The 22756-nt window shown below is 32.9% G+C and overlaps 2 protein-coding genes across 3 annotated transcripts; one reads left to right on the top strand and one right to left on the bottom strand.

Annotated features, from left to right (window-relative positions):
- Positions 1–2252, top strand: LOC106779762 (dynamin-related protein 4C). Its single transcript, XM_014667958.2, has one exon. The coding sequence runs from the start codon at positions 4–6 to the stop codon at positions 2035–2037; it is 2034 nt and encodes a 677-aa protein (XP_014523444.1). The 5' UTR covers positions 1–3; the 3' UTR covers positions 2038–2252.
- A 459-nt stretch (positions 2253–2711) lies between these two features.
- On the bottom strand, positions 2712–16552 carry LOC106779815 (probable LRR receptor-like serine/threonine-protein kinase RFK1). Of its 2 annotated transcripts, none has more exons than XM_022776704.1 (25): positions 16378–16552; positions 16106–16252; positions 12506–12677; positions 12236–12307; positions 12012–12080; positions 11866–11937; positions 11437–11508; positions 11250–11321; positions 11101–11175; positions 10948–11019; positions 10777–10848; positions 10618–10689; positions 10250–10318; positions 9890–9955; positions 9454–9516; positions 9102–9146; positions 8979–9022; positions 7882–8273; positions 7616–7811; positions 6396–6545; positions 4524–4642; positions 4218–4428; positions 3694–3928; positions 3461–3611; positions 2712–3330 (listed from the first exon to the last, which is right to left on the bottom strand). In XM_022776704.1, the coding sequence occupies exons 2-25, from the start codon at positions 16197–16199 to the stop codon at positions 2998–3000; spliced, it is 2988 nt and encodes a 995-aa protein (XP_022632425.1). In that variant the 5' UTR covers positions 16200–16252; positions 16378–16552; the 3' UTR covers positions 2712–2997. The 2 variants fall into 2 exon arrangements, with proteins under 2 accessions (XP_022632425.1, XP_014523504.1); XM_014668018.2 differs by having other exon boundaries at positions 16106–16298.
- Positions 16553–22756: the final 6204 nt, after the last annotated feature.

Genomic DNA, 22756 nt, shown 5'->3' on the forward strand with positions numbered 1-22756 from the left:
AATATGGCTGGAGGAAGAAAGTCGATCACTAAGGCTTCTGCTTCTTCTCATGGTAATAATGAGTCACTTGCCTTAGTCCATGAAGAACAACCAATGGCTCTTGCCATTGTTGCACCAATTGTGTCGTCTTACAATGAGAGAATACGTCCAGTTCTTGATGCTATGGAAAATCTTAGGCGTCTTAACATTGCAAAGGAGGGAATTCAGCTTCCTTCCATTGTAGTTGTCGGTGATCAGTCATCCGGCAAATCAAGTGTTCTTGAATCCTTGGCTGGTATTAGCTTGCCACGTGGCCAAGGTATTTGTACTAGGGTACCCTTGGTCATGAGGCTCCAAAACCACCCTTTCCCAAGTCCAGAGCTTGTGTTGGAGTACAATGGAAAAATCATCATGACCGATGAAGAAAACGTCTCTCATGCCATCAATGTTGCAACAGAAGAGCTTGCTGGCCATGGCAAAGGGATTTCAAATAACCCCTTGACTTTAGTGGTGAAGAAGAATGGTGTTCCGGATCTCACAATGGTTGATCTTCCTGGTATAACCCGGGTTCCTGTTCACGGGCAACCGGAGAATATTTACGACCAGATCAAGGACATTATCATGGAGTACATAAAGCCAGAAGAAAGTATCATCTTGAATGTTCTTTCTGCTAGTGTTGATTTCACTACTTGTGAGTCCATTAGAATGTCTCAGAGCGTTGACAAAACTGGGTTGAGAACATTGGCTGTGGTGACAAAGGCTGATAAGTCTCCAGAGGGATTGCTAGAGAAAGTGACTGCTGATGATGTTAACATTGGTTTGGGATATGTTTGTGTCAGAAACAGAATCGGTGATGAGTCTTATGAGGAGGCTCGAATTGAAGAAGAGAGGCTTTTCGATTCCCATAAATTGCTGAGTAAAATTGACAAGTCTATCGTTGGAATTCCAGTTTTGGCTCAGAAACTGGTTCAAGTCCAGGCTATGAGCATTTCAAAAACTCTTCCTGAGATCGTGAAAAAGATCAATGAGAAACTGGCAAATAATTTGTCGGAGTTGGAAAAATTGCCACCAAACTTGACGTCGGTGGCTGACGCCATTACTGCATTTACGCAAATTATTGGACTGATGAGGGATATACTCAGAAAAGTTCTTATAAGAGGAGAATTTGATGAGTTTGAGGAAAATAACATGCATTGCACTGCTAGATTGGTGGAGAAGTTAGATTCTTACGCACGTGATCTTTATGGTTGTCCTGAAAGTGATACCACCATGAAATTTCTTGAGGACGAGATAAATGTATTGGAAGAAGCAAAATGGATTGGACTACCAAATTTTATGCCTCGGATTGCATTCCTCAGTATTCTGCAGAAGAAAGTCCGCGGTATTAGTTATATGCCTATAGACTTTGTGGAAAATGTGTGGAATTATCTTGAGGATGTCTTGATTACCGTTATCAATCTGCATTGTGACGACTATTATCAGCTTTTGGTATCTGCAAAGCGTGCAGCCCAGGTTTTAATATCCAAGAAGAAGCAAAATTCAAAGAATCATGTTAAAGAAGCAATTCAAATGGAAATGTACACGGATTACACGTGTAATTCTGAGTTTTTGCAAGAATACAATAGGCTAATATCTCAGCAAGAAGCATTTGTGAAGGAAGTTTTGAGTGAGGAACAGCCATCGCATGTGAATCTGGAAGGTGTGGGAAGAATTGATGTTGCTCATTTGAGAAAACACCCATCCTCTGTTCTTAATCAAGCATTTGACCTTAAAGTGAGGATGATTCCGTATTGGAAAATAGTTCAGAAAAGGCTGATTGATACCATAGCCTTGCATCTGATGTTAAGTATTCATAACCTTGTTAACTGTGATTTGCAAAAAGAGATTGTGCAAGATCTGTCGTCACCAATTGGTGGTGGTTTTGAGAGGCTGCTGGAGGAGTCGCCTTCCATCGCTGGGAAGCGTGAAAAACTTAGCAGGAGCGTAAGAGTGCTCAGAGAGAGCAAGGAAACTGTCGGAAACATAATAAACAGTATTGGAAACTACGGTGATTTTTAAGTGTTTTAGGTTCGTTAGTTTTCAGTTCGAAGTTTTTGGAGTTTTTTATTTGGTTTTGGTCGAAGTATGGAATATGCTTGAGTTTTATAGTTTATGTTTTTAGTAACATCAATGAAGCATGCTCTTTATTTTCAGTGTTTTTTTGTGTCTAATCTTATACTTCCATCATTACTAATACATAATATTTATCCCGAAACACTTACCGATTTTATGTGGAGAATTTTTTTTTGACAAGTATTGGTTTTACATAGCAAAATCTTTAAATTTTCTTATTATATCATCGCAAGTAATTCATTACTCATCCTCTCACGCTTTCTCCTCTTTTCTTTGTAATAGCACTTAATAAATTTTGCTGAATTTCATTTTAGTTACTGATAATTTTTTCACAAATAGAACATCAAGCCAAATCCAAAATTAACACTTGCATGAAAAATAACTTGAAGAATTTACCACTCAATATCATGTAACTTGAAAATTACTTTAAATCGAATGTTTAGAAACATTTAATAATTTATCGAAATGAAATACCCTAAAAGAAAAATAAAAACAGTAGAATGTAGATTAAATTGTCCTTTAATTGTTTGAGAAATTTTTTTAGGAAGTCCATGAATTAAAACAAAATCTAGTGAGGTCTAAGTAAGCAAAAGATTTCTTTGAATTAGAGACTAAGCTAAGAAGTCAATGAAAATAAAATTCATTACCAAAGACCCATTTTTTTTATTTTTTTAGAGAGTTACCTGAAAACTTCTAAACAGTTCAAGGACTAAGCTAGTAATTTAAATATCTCCATGAGCAGTTAGAGTTTTAGATAGAGGGGTCCTAAAATTGTTGTCCTAAAATATTGATCATTAAGGTTGGTTTTTCTAAAAGATTAAGCATCTATGCTCTAAGGTTATCTCATGTTGTTGCATTACTCTCAGCAACAAGAAGTTATGAACCAACAAATCATTTTCCAAATGTTTAGGGCGAGGTAAGTGTGAGAACTCCTGTTGAATTGTCTAATTGGCTTGAACTTAAACTTTGGTTTTTTTCCCTTTGCTGATAGATATCCCTCATGGATTTAAACCTTATATCTTCACTAAAGTCACTTGTCTGTGGGATTTTATCTGGAATGTTTGCTCTTCCTTCGAGCATGTTTACAACCTCAGACATTGTAGGCCTAATTGACGGTGATACATCCGTGCACAGAAGAGCAACTTTCATCAAAATTATTGCTTCTGTTGGTTTTATCTCTGATCCCAACCTTTCATCCACCAGTTCTATTAGTCTTTCAGTACGCTGTAGATGACATGCCTGCAATGGGAATTCTATTACCTCTCTTTTACGTGGTGAAAGTACAGATATTTGCATTAGGTAACTACCAAAGAAAGGGATTCATAATAATGCAAAAAATGGATAAGGGATTGAAGCAAAAGTAGATTACCTTGTCTAAAAGGCAAACACGATTATCACTAGGCATGTAATTATTATTGCTCTTCCCACTAACAACTTCCAAGACCACAACCCCATAACTGTAAACATCGGCCTTGTAAGACAAGCGACCCCATAATGCATATTCCGGTGCCATGTACCCTCTGCAAAACAAAGTCAGCAGAGTCCAATTCATGATCAAGAAAACTTTTTTTGAGTCTTATTATCAAAGGAAAGATAACCGACATTGTTCCAGCTATTCGGGTGGTGATATGGGTCTTCTCTTCATCATCAAGCCTAGCCAACCCAAAGTCAGATATTTTGGGGTTTAAATTCCCATCCAGTAATACATTAGTAGCCTTGATGTCTCGATGAACAATCTTGAGTCTTGATTCTTCGTGAAGAAATGCAAGACCTTTCGCTATGCCAATACAGATCCTAAGCCTTGTTGGCCAATCAAGATTAAGTTGATCTTTTGAGCCTATGCAAAAACAAGTTAAAGTTTAACAGTATGAATCATAATAACTGAATTAGTTTCTCTCAACAAAAAGAGGAAGAAAAACAATTAGAAATAACATTCACTCAGTATTTTGTATCCACAAAAAGGGAACAGGATAAATTTCCATGACGACAAACTTCCTCAAGTTAATCAGATCTCATAGAGATTTCTCATAGTGACCACTTGGGATATTATCCCACAGAACATTTAATAAATGATAAGGCAGAAGACAAAAAGGGACATTAGTTCACACTTCTGGGTAGAAACTCACTGAACAAAGCTTGAGCCAGGCTATTATTTTCCATGTACTCATACACCAACATTAATTGATTCCCTTCAATGCAACATCCATGAAGTTTCACAAGATTAGGGTGTTGCAAACAAGATACCAAGCCTATCTCATTTAAAAATTCACGATTCCCCTGTCGTGACTTTGATGAGAGTTGTTTGACTGCTACCAGTGTACCATCAGATAATTGACCCTGCAATCAATAGTTAATTGGAATTTTAAATGCTAGGTATGACCATAAATTTTTACTCTCAGAAGAAAGTTGGGAGTTCACTTCAAATCTAATACCTTGTATACAGGACCAAATCCACCTTCTCCAATCTTGTTAAGTGGACTGAAATCCTCTGTGGCCTCTCTAATTTGTTCTAATGTAAATGTCCCCATTTTAGAATCTTGTCTTTCAGTACCTGATGGATAAGTCAACCGTAAAATACATGTTCCAGAGAAACAACATATCTGAATTTATTTGAGGCAAGTACAAATGTTTCTAATGTACCAATATACATAGAAATGCTTCTCACCATAAATACTATAAGTGGATGCATACAGATTATCAAAAGAAACCCAGCAAACTTTTTGCTATACATAGGTCAGAAACTCAGGTTCAGCATACCATTCAATTTGATTACGACATTGATTATTGCAATTTGCAAAGGAAGTTCAAATTAATGAACTCAAATTCATGATGTTGTATTAATTATATTTCCTAATTTAAGGACGCCTTAATGAGATGCCAAGAATTCTGTGTTTTCTTTTAATTCCTATTTTCCACCTTTGAGTCTGTTTCTGTATTTCTGGTAAAGAAACCAACTTCTTTATATGTTCCATTGACTAAGCCATAAATTCAAATAACACACCTGAACAAAATGTTCCTAATACATAATTTTTTCTTACTGTGTATCTCCATATTAAATAAATTATGCACAACTGAAATTCTTTTGAGATGTCTTCATATAATAAAATTAACTTGAACTTAAAACACAATTAAACATACCATCAGTAATAATTTAAAATATTTGAAATCCTTATGAAACTTTCAGCTGTTACTGAGAAGGTTCGTTTTGTCCAATGAGACGAGTTAAGCTGCAAAGGTCTTAACTGTCAATTTTAGGAAGTATTTTTCTTAGGATTTCATGATTTGTTTTTCATGAATAGTTCTGTTATCGGTTAATTATTAATGGACCTTTTGGTCTTGTGTTGTAGGAAAACCACTAAAAGAGGAGTGTGGCAGCGGCTAAGGTATAAAAACACTTGGAAAGAACCCTCAACTAAGAAGGAACAGCATAAACTGTTCCTACGGTTTAAGGGCAAGGGTTCAAAGGGGATTTTCCTTGTGCATCTCTTCTCTAGGTTGGTACAGTAGCTAGAGCTTAAAAAATCCCTTCAATTCTAGTATTTTCCCTTTTCATGATGGATTGCTGAACTCTTTGGAGAAAGAGTTTAATGAATACATTTGGGATTGTGAAGTAATTATCTTCTTGATTATAGTTTAGGTTTTCTCTTAATGTTTGCTCTAAATACTTTGGTATGAATTGGCTACTCATACTCTGTTTTGATGAACCTTCTTGATGTTGGAAAGTGTAACAATCACGCTTTCTGATTTATTGGAGGTCATTCTTTGGCTGTGCATTTTGTATTTCATGTTCTCTAAAGCCACATGCTCGTATATTTTGCTTTAAGGAATTAATATTTGTAAGTTTAGAAGAACTTACAAGCCAAGAATTGGATGAGTCCAGATTCTCTACTGATTTTGTTGGTACTGCTGAATCTTTAAAATACACTGGTGTTGGTATGTTAAATTTTTTTTTAATACATTTTAAAACGTCAAAATCAGTGTCAATTAGTGTATTTCAAAGCCCCAACAGAGGAACAACACTAAAAACTCAATAGAGAATCCAAATGGTAAGTAGAGGTGTTGTAAAGAGGGCAAGTTGTAAAAATTTCAGGCAAGTTGTGTTTGACCCTCCTAATGAGGTCTATCATAATGAAAACTTTTTACAATCCTACATAACCACATCTTGTAGCACCCTGCCATAAGTTAACTCGCAATTTCCTAGATGCTAAGTCAAGTGATTGTCTTTTCAGGAAGTTTGAACTTGAAAATCACGAAGACGACTAAGCAAAGTAATTCCAGAATGGTATGGACATGATATTACTTACCTTTTACAGCCCTAATCACTCCTTTGAAGCAGCCATTCCACCAAAAGATTCCAACAATGATGATAACAAGGCACAGAGCGGTAACACCAAACCCAACTCCAACAATTATCATACGCCTTGCACTTTTTTGTTCTGAACAAGGTTTGGAATCTGGAAATGACAAAAAGAATCATGAGATCTAATTATCTCATAAAAGAGAATGGCCGTAGCATAATTAACTTTGAACCACAACTTAAAAGATTAAGCCCTGTTTTTGTCGCAGAATAAAGGCAGAGAAACTAAGCTTAGCCATGCCGTTATTAATAATTGACTTAGAGAAGCATGTTTACTTTCGAAGTCCCATGCAATAATACATTGTAAAAATTTCCAGCATGATTCTAGAGTTCCAGTAGTTTAACATAGTGTGGCTCCGTCGTGCCCTTTGAATGTTATCCACAGAAAATTATGATAATGCTATTCTTCCACATACCAAGGGCAAGACAAATTATGCGTATTTCACATAACAGTGAAATTGAAAAATTAAAAAACAAGCTCATGATCCATCTATGCAAAAGAAACGGATTGTTATGGAGAATAAGGTTTGCCTTACTGCAATGTCGATCATCATGTATATAAACTTATTCTAATTTAACCATAAAGGTCAAAATGCAAAATTTAGAACTTGAATGCTATTCAATACAACAGTTGAAAATAAAGGGCAGAATAATTCATTAACAAAGCTCCAAATTTTACAAAATCCAAGGTTTGCTACATCTAAATGACTCTGAATATTCATACAAGCTCCTGAGATTAGTTGATAATTGCTAATTTTGCAGGTAAATGGGTCATTTTACTGAACTCTTGAGCATACAAATATGTAAAAAGTAATTAGTCGCACATAAGTTGAGAAAAGAGTTCGAAGATAGAAGAGTAACTGTGGTTACTACCTCCCTTCATCTGGGTTAGGGTCAAACTCATTGTTATTGAAGAAAGGAAGCTAGAATTTTCAAAATGAAATTTGTGTTAAATTCCAGTAGTTATACAAGAAAAATTAAGGAAACATGCCCTGCCATAACTAGCCTAGTAGTCTGTTTGATATTGCATATACCAAAATATCTCTTGAGGAAAATGAAATGTGTAAAATGACCTGCAGTTGAGATGCTAGTTTGTAATCAAATGTATTACAAAAAGTCACCCCACATGAAATTACCATACTGGAGTTGAATCATTATACAACTCACGAGAAACAATGGAGAGTGCTGATATGAGGGGACCATAAGCTCCACCACCAGGAACCCTTGTTGTCCCCTTTCCAGCCCAAGAGAATCGAATCTCCATAATATTCTCTGTTACACTGACATTGTATGGGAAAGTAAGTGGTTTTTGAGCACCATGACTTTCATCTTCAATATTAAAATCCTTCCTAACTAATTTTTCCTGCAACAGAGAGATCTTGTCAAATTCTGATTGGCCAGCAAAATCTTAGTTTCAATATTTTGATCAATACCTGAATATAGATATCAAATAAGCGCTTCCCAAGACTACTATATGTCTTATCGTTTGTAAATTGTATTTCTGCGAAGTGGAGTTTTACAGTATATTTCCCATTTTCCAAGCAATAGAGAAAATAAGTAAGCGAAAGTGGAGCAACACGTGCCGTTTGATATAGTTCAGGCAAATTTGAAGATGTCAAAGCCCTAGTAAAATGAGCATTTAGGTAATTTCCATCATCCATGAAGTCCCCAGTGCTGCTAAATCCCCAGTGACTTTTATAATTAATATAATATTTAGCAGCTTCACTACCTAACACATCTCCATCTCCTACATAGAGAACATTTTCATCATTTTCCATCACATTTACATCCTTTCCACCACAGTTAACACCAAAACAATGTGAATCTGCAATAAGTGGAAATTCAAGTCAGAAAAAATTATCACATAACAGTTGTGCTCAATCATAATGCAACTTCTGGGATGGTCATGCTCTACAATTTCTTTTTTGGCTGTTCAAATCTCAAATCATTTGAAAGTTTTGATATGATAATAACAGTCAGCATGATATATAGTATATATCATTAAAGTATAAAACTATTACGCTTTTAGGCAAGTTGGGCTTTTCAAGCACGGATTTAAGTTGTCAAAGTCGATTCAGTGATACATTTTTCCAATTTTGTATTTCCTACTTATCGCATTCAGCAATATTCTTTGTCAAAATAACTATCTAGGAATAAAAAACGTATAAATCAAGTTAAAAGTAAATGAGATTATGCAATTGACTTAAAACATGAAAAAAATTAAAATCAAAAGAACAAAAAGAAAAGAAAAATGATAAACACAGGCATACAAGTATCAGTCTCTACCATTATAGCCTTCTATGTGAGTTCATTTTATATGTTAAGTGAATACATGCATGCATATACACTGAAGTAGGTGTGCAAGGATGCTCTATAACTTTCTAGGCTAAAATGAATCAAACCTCAAATGGGTCATTCATTTTTGAAGAATAGGGAACGGACGTGAAAATGCAAATGAAAATGCCATGCAAATTCTCTCGGACTTGATCAAGTAGCAAAAGGGCCCAAATATAGAATAATATGTACTTACATGCAGGACAATTGGAGATCTCTAAACATGGAAGAATCTGCTGTCTGTCAATAATCATGAACAACAACAGTGATACAAAATACTTCAATCAAATTATTAACAACAGAAAGGATAGGTTCTTACAATTTGGTCCCGAAGAAGCTCCGGAACAAGTTTAAGTTTAAATTTCTGCCCAAGTCAAACAAGATGAAACAATAACTAGTTTTTCAATTACATCAAACATGAAGATATATATAAGAATAAAAAATATTGCTATCTATGCACCATTTTCATTACATCCTTTTTGCAGCACTTTCCTTTGAGATGATAACACAACAAAAGCACGCACTCCAACACACTACAGTGCCTACATGCACTCACACACATACACTATCTTAATTTCCCAAAACTAGAAAAGAGTAAGAAGTGCAAGAATTAAGGTGTATAAACAGCAAAGTCATATGAATAATTATTGCAAAAGACTTTGGATTCTAACAGGTTATCTCTACAAGCAGGTTCATCTGGTCCTTGCCACGTAAAATTGTTGTAAGAAAGATCACTGCAAACGAAACAAATATCAGAATAAAAAATTATCAATAGGCAAATTTTTTCACTATACCACCATAAACAAAATCATATTAAGATGCTATTTTAGGAGAGTGGAACCAGAATACTTATAATAGATTCATAGCTAGAAAACTGTAGATACATAGAGGAATAAAGAAATATTTGTAAACAAGAATAGTTTGTAATCAAATCAAAATAATGTTTCTACACAGTGGAGCAGAAAGATATAGAGTCAGTGTGCATAAAATCTAAATTGCCTTTGTCCCACGGATTGCAAGAACAACTGCTCATATTACACTTGCATTGGAGTTAAAAAGGACACTTTGCAATGTTGGAATTAAATGAGCAAGAACTAAGAAACATACACGCTGCTTCCATCCGTCAAGACTGTCTTGGGAATATTACCACTTAGCATGTTGTGAGTTAGGAAGCTGGAAAAGAAAAAAGAAACAACAGAAAAGGGTTTACTAACTCCAAGGCAATAAAAAGGGAACATGTTTTACTGTATGTCTCGTTATATGGTTCTTTCTAAACACAAACTCGGCTTGAGGAAAAATATCAAATAATACCTACTTCGTTCCACACACATGAAGATATTCTCGCCATAGATTTGTTTTCGAGACAAATTTCATTTCCTTTGTGATAGTTGAGAGGTATAAGGTAAATTACTTATTCTACTTTTAGTTCAAAGCACCATCTTTTAAAATTTCCAGAAGCTCACTTACAGAAATCTCAGATACCCTGCATGTCGAGCATCTGGTATTTTCCCAACCAACTTATTGAAACTCACGTCCCTACAAAAGTTGAAGAAATAGTACAAATTCCATGGTTAAAAGTTTGGATTCTGAAATAGCAAGTTCTGTTGTATTCTGTGTATTGTGTGTGATTTAATATAGTTGTCTTTCAATCTATCCATTAGTGTTGTATTCGATATTTTTATGTATGTGAGTTTGCCTCTGTTGGTGTCTATACATGTATAAGGAAATGATAATATTTGTATTTAAGGAAAAAGAAATATTGTACTTGTATTTGCTTCAATGATAGAAGAATTGAAAAGCAAACTTTGACAAAAATATCCAAAATTTCTACTTACAACATCTCCAAGTTCTCCATACTCCACAAGTAGCTAGGAAGAACTCCAATAATATGGCAGTTTCTCAAAATCCTACATTAGAAAGCCTGAATTACTTTACATTAAACAGTATCAGAACAAATATTCCAAATAGTTTTTTACAAAAAAAATTAAACATACAGTATTTTCAGTCGTGTCATGTTGATTAAATTGGGAAAATCCTGACTTGGACCATTTATGTCACTAATCCTCCTGTATCAAATTTACTCCCATGAGCTAAATATAGATGTAACAAGAAAAACATGTGAAAACATTGAACTAATAGAAAAAATTAGTAGACATTTTACTTACAATTGATATAAATTACTCAAAAGAGATATATTTGATGGGATAGGTCCCTCCAGTCCACTTGCAAGCATGTCTCTTCAATGATGTACATTATAATGATAGTAAATGTGAAGTATTGTTAAAACAAGAAAAAAAGGAAGTGAATTGCAATCTCACAATCTTTGAAGTGATTTCCAATTCTGTATGATGAAGCTAGGTATTTCTCCGCTAAAATTGTTGTCACTTATCCTGCTGCAGTGCACCATGAAATGATATTTTTCAGGGGAATGTATTTACTTTCTAAGTAACAGTTAATCCGAACTTACAATTCTGTCATATTCTGCAACTTAGCAAGTGTCACCGGTAACTTCCCAGAAAATTTATTGGACGATAAAACCCTGCAAAGATAACATTGCATGTAAAAACAATCAGATACAGAGTGTAATCTTTCAAATTTATTCTGACAGTAATATAATGGAATCCTGGAAAATAAATACAAATCCATTGCCTTACAATAGTTCCAGCTTAAATAGACTTCCAAGTTCGTGGGGAACAACACCTGAAAATTGGTTTGCTTCAAGGTTCCTTTTTGAGGTCAGAGAAAAAGAAGTGAAAAAAGGAGAAAATTTAGAGATGTCCATGAGAAAATAAGATCAAAAGCACTATCCCGTTAATGATAAAGTAATCATGCACTAATAAGTTTATGTGAAGTTTGCTGATTATAGTTACCCTAATTTCTGATGAGTAGGCTGTATAATTTTTTTACAATAAAAATTAAATTCACCATTAAGAACAGTGACTAGGTAATCTGGTAAATAAATACAACACATGACTAGAATACTGCTTGAAACTTCTGCAAGCATATATAATGACACAAAAAATATGAGCCAGAAATTTAGTTTCAGAGAATAACTAAATGAGCAAGTTTAATTATAAACTTACAGGTATGTTAGAGTAGTAATTCTTCCCAACTCTACAGGAATTTCTCCTGACAAATGATTAGCAAATACAGAGCTGCACAACATATTGTATTTAATACTGAAGGCCAGTAACTAGATGAATATTTCAATTAATAGAGAAGAACTTACATTGAAGTTAAATTTGTCGAACCCCATTCCTTTGGAATCGTACCACTTAGGTAGTTGAGAGCAAAATCACTACAACGAGAGCAAATTTCATTTTAATTTGCAACATGACAAGTTAAAGTTCAACCAAAATGGTAAGAAAACTAAGTTGAGACCAAAAAACGAGACCTAAGTTTTAACTTAAAAACTGCATACGGAAGTACTTTTAACATGTTAAAAGTTCTTACACTTTGCTGAGGTAAGGAAGCTTAACCAATTGAGGTGGAAGCATGCCAGGAAGGTTGACCTTCTTGAAAAAGCTAAAACATGGAAAGTTATTTTAAACAACAATTAGGAGCAAAGCAATTTCTAAATTCAAAGTCCAGAACGATTTTCTTCTCATAGCTGCCACTATAAGGAAACTATAGATTAAAGTATAAACAACTATCTGTGTCAAAAAAATATAGCAAAGCATAAATTACTTCAAAACATTCAGGATAAGGTAAAGAGATTTTTACATCTCTACTACGTGACAGGTGTTGTTTTCAATAGTGCAATCACAAACAATTCTCCTTTCAGATTCTTTAGGTGGATCTGGTGTTGATCTCAGCATTTTAACAGAACAATAATCACTGTCAAACTCCCAATAGGTGGCCCCCATCGTGCTAGTGATTTCCTTAAGAGCATCAACTGAAAATTTTTTGACAGTCATTATAACATAACAAATCAAGATGCATGGAAGAAAAGGAAACAACATCAATCAATGTTTGAACTAGGGCTTTAATAAAGCTAGACCTTAGGTATCTCCATATATATAATCAGGAGAACTGACAACAGAGATTCACTGTCTAACTTGATATTGACCTTGATAGAGTAAACACATTTCAATTAGCGATTAAGTGGTGTTGGGATCAAGCCACCAGCTAGAAAAAGCGGCAAAGTATTCAAATCAAAGAGGTTTACATGTTTGAACTGCACATAATTTCATTGACAATTGTACACAAGAATTTACCGGTTTAAAAGTTTAATAGCAAAATCTAAGAAACTTTTAAAGAGAGAAGAAAGATATTCATATTCCAAAGGGTAAATCTTACTATAAATTCTTATAGAGAAAATGACATCTTTTAGAATTATCATGGTATCATATTCATGTCAACTAGTTGGTTGCTGGGTCTGAAAAGGTAAATAGGAAAAAGGATATCTTTAACAAGAACAAGCAATCCCAGGATTAAAACCATCAAAACTGATTTATTGAATGAATTCTTCCGGTGAAAAGTTTAGTTACTCATTATATCTTTGAACGTTAACTTTTCATTTATATCACCATTGTTTCTTACTCTCTGTGTGCGTATGCATGTTTGAACTTCAAGTGTAAGAAAATTGAGCATCATATAAAAAAGAAGACCATAAATGTATTACTTTAAAGTTGACTTGAAAGTAAGTGGTGTTAATTTATTACGTAGGTTCGACTCATATTTGTTAATGTATTTGATTGTGTCATTTTATTAGATTATTAATTTCTATCTTTAATAGATTGTTGATAAGATTTATTCGCATTTACTACATCTCCTATAATCTCTCTTTAATGCATATCTCTTGCCATCTCCAATATTAATGTAGAAATATTCTATGCGGCCTATTTAAGAAAAGAGGGTTGGAGAATACAAAAAAGCAATTCTAAGCAAAGAAATCTCTCATGCTCTCACTTGTCTTGATATTTTGACATGGTATCAGAACTTGGTCTTTGAATCGTGGTCTTTTCTTGGATTCTACTGTTGTTTCTTGTGGGTATCTTGGGATTGGAGTAAACACCTCTTGTGGATGATCAAATCTTCTCTTATCATCATTTTTTTGTCTTCATAAGCGCAACATACGTTCGCGAGGTTGGTGTTGTCTACCCGGCTGTCATCTTTTTTTCTTGATCCAAAAGTTTTGTAAGTTTGTTGTGCCGTCTTCATATGCAACATACAGGTTCGTGAGGTTGGTGTTGTCTACCTTACTGGTCGACCACCTTCAAAGAAAAAGAGCACTAGGATGCACGCTTGAGAGAGCTTCTTTGAGAGGAACAACGAATCACAACATATGCAATGATAAAACAACATATCAATTCTACTGCTCGTGTTGTTGTGGCCTATGCCGCCTAAGAAAAGAATAAGACTAGAGATATGCATTATGTCCAATGCTACAGTTGTAAAGGATTTGATCATCTTGCGAAGGATTATCCACAAAAAACGAGGGCATATTATCATAACTTGTCCCACTCGCCCTGAAAAAAAAAAGCAACTCACTGCTTATCATGCCTATGTTGGTGCTTCGAGTTATGCTACATTCCCCGCTCAACCTTTTGTTCCTATACACCTTATGCAAACACTTTTACCCCATAAATGGTACAACAAATGATTATGTCAACTTTTTCTGCCTTTGATCTTTAGGTAATACTCTCGTTTCTTTTCAACCTTGGTGCCTTGATTTTGGAGCCTCTATTCGCATGATAAATTATGTTGTGTCTTTAACTGATGTGAAAACTTATGATGGAAATCATTAAATTCAAACAACTGATGACACCTCCTTACCTATTAGTGCTATTGGTGATATTTCCCCTTCTTTGCCTAATGTTTTTGTGTTCCCTAGTCTTTCCGCAAACCTTACATCTATTGGCTAATTAGTTGATCATGATTATAATGTCCACTTTACCTATTCTGGTTGTGTTGTACAAGATCAAGTGTAAGAGAAGATAAGTTTGAAGGGACCTAATGTGGGCCGCCTATTTTCACTATGCTTATCTCCTTCCACATAGTGTCCATTTTTTTTCTTTTGTCTGTATAGATGATCAACCGCTGAATAAAATGTGGCCTAATAGTTTAGCCATCCAAATTTTCATGTATTTGGTACTCTGTTTAAATATGGATTGTTATAAAGCTCGATTAATAGCTCTAGACAAGAGTACGTGATAGATTATGAGGAAACATTTTCTCTTGTTGTCAAGATGATTACTGTGTGGGTTATTCTTTCAAATGAAATCTGAGCCTAACCATATAAGGAATAAACACTACTCTATAACCAAAATCTTAAGACAATGCGTTAATGGATCTTTCATCTTTATATAGTATTCTACTTTCTCATTTCTATTCAATGTGAGACTTAGACTCACTTGAATTTTCAACAACTCTCTAATGAATCCTCTAGTGAAAAAGAAAGAAAAACATCAAAGAGAATCAGGTTTGTCTTGATGATCAATTTAGACTCTTGTAATAAAAACACCAATGTTTTGAGGTTGATGAACCCTATCACTTTAGAGATCCAAGATTTAGGAATACGGTTGCATGAACATAAAATAACAAAATATTCATTTAATGCAAAGGAATCAGAGTCTTGACCAAGTACAAGATAGAAAGTATTCAAAACTCTTGCCAAGTTGTTATTGAACTGAAGGAGCAAGTTCCTTTTAAACCAGACTTGGTGTGCTTTAATGTTGGATACGAATTTCAAGTTCTCACCTTTCGGAATTCTCTAATTTTAAAGTAACGAAATTGTACTCATCCAATTTTAGAATTTTAATCTCTTTTCAAATTTCTTGCTCCAAGAACATATTTTACCATAAAATATTTTTACTTCTCTGTAAAATGAATTACTCTATTAAACTCCGGTATTCAAAACACACTATCACATACTTCTCTAAATCAGATTGATAGAAAAAGAAATACATTACAAAACTGAGGAAAACTTGGCTTACCAACGGAGTAGTAACAAGACAGGGCACCTTTATTTTCCTTTTTATTCATTTCTTTCTTTTTATTAAAATGAACAGGACGAAATTACAGAGAAGAGACTGTTCCGACTGTCAAATTAATTTTCAATTGGAACAAGTTCTGACATTTAACAGCAAAATGACACCTTTACCAATACGGGTCATACTTGTACTTTCAAAACTACAGAAGAAGTAGCAGAGATTAATTAAGATGCATGATGCAAACTTTTGCATAACATTTTCTTGGTTCAAGATGGCAGAGACAAGACAAGATGCTGTAATACTAGAATATGCGAGAGTGGTCATTTTCAGACAAATGGTTAAACAGGTAAAATAAGCCGCAACCTAAGAATGAAATAAGGATTCTTACCCTCCTCTTGGGGAACTTTGCATTCTGCGTATTCTAGCCATCTGAAACAACTCAGAGTAAAGAGTAAGAAAGCAAACAGTATCCTAGGTAGCATCCTTAGGCACTTCGTACACAGAACGTGTCTTTGACCTCCGAGCAAATGGACAGCTAGAAACATGAGGTTCATAATAATGGAGGTTGGAAAAGAAATACTCTGCTACAGGAATAAACAGTGAGAAAATACGCACGTGAAGGGTGCTTTGTTTTTTCTTAAACAGTGAGAGAACACGCACCTCCATGATGATAAGGTGATAAGATAAAGTTTGAATGCCACTTTTTGTTGAATGACACCTGAATGTCTGATCTTTAACACTCTGAATAATAAAATACTCTGTAATCTATCATCTTTCTGCTGAAATTCAGGTTTGCTAATGGTTCTAACCAATTTGGACATGAATTTTGTGTAGTCCTGAGTGTTCAATGAGTGAGAAATATTAAAGAAATTAATGGATGAACATAGAAATATCTATTGTATTATTGTTCCGAAAGGACCACTATAACAACGAAAGCTGCTTTTCGAATACAGCCACTCAGACCTTGACGTCATGTTGCTGTCGCGCTGCAACCAAAAAATCACGAACACATGCCATTAGAAAATCGTGCTCTACCAAAAAAAACCAATATACATTTTAATATAAACAAATTAATTACTTTAGCATATTTGGTTATACTATCTCAAAAATATCATTCAGCTAATCCATTTCTTATTTTTAATATTTTTTTATTTATTGTATGTATAATTTGTAATTAACGTGTTTAAAAAAAGATTAATTTTAAATATGATTAATGAAATAAAATTGTAAATTCTTTTTTAACTTTACGGAATAAAAGTTAAGTTTTGGCTGCAAGAAAGAATTTATTTGGTCTTGGTTTAAATATCAATAAGTAATTGAGCTCATGTATGTCACAGCATAACATAAATGTTATAAACGTGTATATGATTCCACACTTCCACGTTCAAGGATAAATTATATTTCTGCACCTGTACTTACTTTTTGTCTTTTAATAAAATGTACTATTAAATGTTACTGTAGAGAATACTATATATATTAAAATAATTATTTCATATTATTTTATTATTAATATTTCCTATTAATTGTTATACATCACTATCATTCTTTATTATTATTTGAAAGAATTGATTTTTTGACACATCTAATTTTTTATTTTTTTTCTAAATATAAAAATATATTTTTATGACCATTTTATTTTTATATTTTGTGTCTAATAAATATAAAAATGTGTCATAAAATTATTATTCTTATTTTTTTGATAAAACTAGAGCTTTTATTGTTTTAAAATAAGCAAAATTGGAGTTGAAAATATGTGTTATGGTTTGAAATAAAATACAGGAAATTGAAATTTTGTTTTAAATTTTTAATTTGTCTAGTAGTTAGGTCCTTTCATCCAAACTTTTAACAATTTAATATTCTTTAAAAATTTTATCTTAATCTTCTTTTCATTTTGTTACTTGAATTTGTAAAGTTTTTATAAAAACCTAGAAAATGATTTAAGAGAAATAATGATTTTAAAAATAACAATCCATCATTTTACTATAAAAAGCTTATTTATAATTTATGTTAATCGAATTTCATTTCATAAAAACCATAATCTTTTTAAAAACCTTTTTTAATTTTTTTTTTTGTTGGGCATTATAAGGGTGCCAATAGCCACCTTCGTTGTGCTGGGCATAAATCTTCCAAGGGCACCTTGTTTGGTTGTGCTGAGTGGAATTCTAAGGCCATTAGGCAAAAAAATTTTGGATTCTTAGTTTTGGTTAATCTTTTAATTTCCTTATATATCACATGTATATATGTGAATGTCCGATTGAGATGTATTTGAAAGCATATGAATGCATTTTTTAAGAATGTAGGGATTCGTGAAATCTTATTGAATGCTGATGCCATTATAGGTGTATTGAATTGAGATTCTAAAAAGAATTGATCATCACTTTACTAGTATTAGACTTATATATGGAGAAAAATATTTAATTAGCTATGAGATTTGAAAGTGCTCTTTACATTTAAGTACTTAGGAGTCGAATCCATACATAGTCGATGTAGACATTTATCCTATCATATTTGTGAGATGAGGAACAAGGTTCTTCTTTTCTTTGAATATAGTGATAGCTCATGTGTATTAGAAAGGATCAAATGATTATAGGTGCATGGTCTCTTAGTCTATGCAATACACTAAACTTTCATAAATAGAGTCTTATGACTTGTATCAAGTTGAGTCATGTGGGTTGAGCCATGATAGCTATGTGTGTGTGACGTGTTGAGCATTTGATTTCCGGTGCCTGAGTTGAATGTGATATGGTGTGAATGTTGTGATTTAAATTTCTATAGAAAGTAGTATATTTTTAATTTATTCTAGGTTATAGTATGTATTGTGGTTGTGGTAATAATAGTAAATTTAAACAAAGTATATTCTTAATTAAATATTATTATGTCTAACCATGTATATTCTTTTATCACCTTTATCAAGTAAAAAAATAGTTACTGAAAATACATTCTTGATTAATTCTTGTTAAAGTTTTTACCTTTAACCAAAGTATATTCTCAATTATGAACAAAAACTCATTTTCATCACATGAAAGTTTTTAAATTTAATCACAGTACATTCTTAATTAAAACTAAAAGCCATTTTAACTCATATTATACATATACATGTAGATTAACACTGTGCTAACTTTTTACTATGTAAAAATAATTATTTTTACTTGATTTGGAGACAAAAGACATAGATAAACATACATTACAACAATAATCAAAATAACAAACAAATTTATTTCATCTAATATCAGAATTCAATTAAGAAATTATAACAAAATCAACCATAAAGGCTTAACACTCCATGAAACACAAAAATAACATAAAAATAGAAGAGAATAGAAGGAGGTTCGTGAAAGGATAGGGAGAGGACAACATTAGGTCCCCAAAGGGTTAATAAGTTCCCTTTCTTTATGTAGAAATTAGGTTAGGTCTTTTCTATTATAATTTTCTTTTTGATATGTAATCTCCTCTAATTATTTTCTAAATAATCCAATATCTTTAAGATATATTTGATTATTGTGGAGATCTAAAACGATTTAAGAAAATCTTGCCAGAATAAAAAAGATTTGACAAATATTATCTTTTGATATTTACTAATATAGTTAAATATGATAATTATTTTAAAATATTAAATAAAGTATCTAAAAATATATTTTTCCTAAATTGTCTTTTATCATAAAAATTAATCAATTATCAAAACCTTTTTTGTGGAAAAAGGTAGAGAAAATCGCAAGGTTCAATCTGACTTAGTCATATTCAGTTCAGTTTAGATAAATTTCTTTACTTTTTAATGCATGTCTTGATTTCTTCATTTGATTCTTGGCTTGGCCTTTTGTGATTTTGATTTTTTATTATTCTTGGCTTTATCTTGAAGGTGTCATGAAGCTTCAACCTATTTATTTTCATACCTCCATGAGCTTAAGTTAGCTACACTTGCACTGAAACACCTCAAAATATCCAAAGAACATTTATGCAACTAAAAATTTGTTTTTGTATCCCATGCTCAATAAACTAAATTATAACAATGTTCATGAGATATACATAGATTAATGAAGCATAAGAATGAGTAATATCTAAATTTTTAAATACTATGATTATGGGAATATGTATGTTATCCCATCATTGTCACCACACCTATCTTCGTTTCAAATTATTAAAAAACTTAGTTTTATTTTAAAATTTATGCGATTATAGTTATTCATTATTATTTGGTAATAGAGAAAAGAAAATGTGTCCCTTTAACACCTAATTCTTTATAGTGTTTTGTTTTTTTCAACTTTATTTTTTTATTTTTTGTAAAATAAATTTTTTAGTAAATATTTATGTGAGTGAGTATAAGTAAGAGTATACTCATTACTTGATGAGGTCATTGATGAGACATAAATTTTATACCTATTGAGTATTGGGGACCCAAACAAGTATGAATTTCACTTCAAGGATGAGTATGAGTACAATTAAATTTGTACTTGTCCCATCCGTTTTGCATCCCTACTTGACATCTATTTGTTTTAACTTGAGGTTAAACTCAAAAACCATGACCAACAACATCCTAATGGATATTTGTTTCACCACTAAAGATAATACACCATTATAACCAACATCTTGTTTCTAAGTGACCTCTAGCCATCAATCTTACCTTTAGTGTCTAAAATTCCATTTACAACTAACCATTCTACAACCCACAAATTCATGATGATTACATTTTTACTCAAATTATTTAGAACATATCATCTTAACTTTCTTAGAGTGCATTTGAGACTAAAGTCATTATTTTAACTTATACTTATCCAATTCGTATTATTTAAGCTTAAACGAAAATCAATGATAAAAATCAACTTTTAGGCCTTGTAAGATGTTAGGTGAGCCTAACCAGATAAGTCTCACCATAAGGTCTAATATGTTGAATTTCATTAAATGATTTGATGAGTCTCACACATGCTTACTGAATGTTCTAATATGTGTTTTTGTGTAATTGAAAAATAAAGTTAAGTTGCATAGTGTTTAGCTAGACTAATGTAATTAGATGGTTTGATTTGCTAAATTTTGATAGCCAACCTCTAAATGGACCAACATTATATTTAATTTAATTTGCTAATTTGAATTGAACGATTTTATTGAAAAACTGTGCATGTAATCTAATCATGGAAAGAAGCGATTATTCTCAAATAGTGCTTTACAAAAAGGTGTTTATTTACACAAAATATTTATAATAAACTCTCCATAAAGACATATGACAAACATTTTCAGACTAAGACAAGTGTAAAACATATGATATACACAACAGTACTAAGCAATTCTTCATTAGATTGTTGGGTCGAGTTCTTAAGAGCATAAATGTAATTGTGACTTGGCTCTCTTAGCCTCCCTTATAGGATAATTGAAGCTTCTTGGAACAATCTTTCCCTTAGTATTGGCCCTCTAGTAATCAAACTATTTGATTATGACTTGGATCACCTGACCTATGTCATAGGATAATTGTGCAATCTTTAAGAATCTCTCCCTAAATAATTGTTCTACTTAGAATTGAACTCGTAATCATGTTTTAATATCAATTTTTGGATCAAACACTTATCCCTAGACCAAAATATATATCTTATATATAGTCAATGTAATCCCTTTTCTACTTAAGGGTGTGTTCACTTGGGGTGATTGGGGGAGATGATTTGGGGGAGAGTGATTGAGTGGATTTGAGATGATTTGAGGGGGATTTTTTTTGTGTTTACTTGAGTGGATATGGAGATAATTGAGAGTGAATTTAAAAGTAAAGTTTGTGAGAATTAGTGTAGGATTTGATTGATGTGACAATTTTAAAAAAATTGTTTAATTGGTAGAAATTGAAGATTACCAAAATACCCCTAGGTATTAAAGTAATAGGTATTAAAGTAATATAAAATTATATTTGTTAATGTTATGTTTAACTGTAAAAATATTTATTAAGAGTAAAAAATTAAAAATAATTAAATTATAATTACTTTTGGTATTTTTGAAAAAAACAAGGTGTGAGGAAAAGAGATTTCGTTTTTTTTTAGAAAAAAATTGGCCTAGAAGCCCAAAGTGCCTTCTAACCTAGAAACCCAGTGGGTGTTCTGCCAACTTCCCCTCATTCTACACTCTTTCAGCTTTCCAGAGACCTAGGGTCTCCTTCGAAAATGGCAATCAGGGAGGGGTTTGCCTCCGCTGCACATGTGCCACCTCTGTCACTCATGCACTCACTCCGCCACAGCATCCACCCAACCGGACCAGCCACCGCGATGGACCTCCCACTCAGCCCAAGGCGTCATTGGCAACCATTGCTGACCGCGACGTCCAGCTCCTCCCTTGCTCACCTCAGCGCGGGCAAGAGGGAAACGCTCTCGTCGTGTACTCGTGATGGCTCACACTGTGCATTACTATTTATTAAGCACACTGGAATCGACTACCCAGGCTGGATTTGAATACGAGATCTCTGTATGCTTTTTACTTTTTCTCTTTTACCTTTTTCTCAGCTTTGTAGTAAGGGCAAAAAAGTAATTTCACTATAATTCATTGCAAATCTTCGCAGAAGTGCGAGTGATGGAAAAAGGTGATATTCCACAATTCTCTTCAGTTACTTCCTCGCTGATCAACTCAAGTGAACACGATTGATCCTGCAATTCATCGCTTCCTCATCCACGTGAACAGTAGTTCACCCCAAGTGAACACACCCTAAAAGTGTAGACATCATAGTTCTACTGTGACTTAACTCACCTAACCTCCATTACAAAATAATTGATAGATCATACAATATAAATGAATAAATGAATGTACAAAATGACCTTTCATCGTACAAATGCGCAATACTATCTTCACTAAATAAGAGTATTAAACAATATTTACTTCATAAGTTATCATACCATTTTTTTAGCACACAATCAAGTAATTAACTTTATACTATGGACAATTTTATTTAGATTGTGAACATACTCTTACGAAATCAATCTCTATATTAAAATTTTTACGATCAATTTGGTAAATCAATCTCTGTATTAAAATTTTTATGATCAATTTGGTAAGTATTTAAAATGCTTATCTTTAAATA

The sequence above is a fragment of the Vigna radiata genome, unplaced genomic scaffold (assembly GCF_000741045.1).
Source record: "Vigna radiata var. radiata cultivar VC1973A unplaced genomic scaffold, Vradiata_ver6 scaffold_161, whole genome shotgun sequence".
Lineage (NCBI taxonomy): Eukaryota > Viridiplantae > Streptophyta > Magnoliopsida > Fabales > Fabaceae > Vigna > Vigna radiata.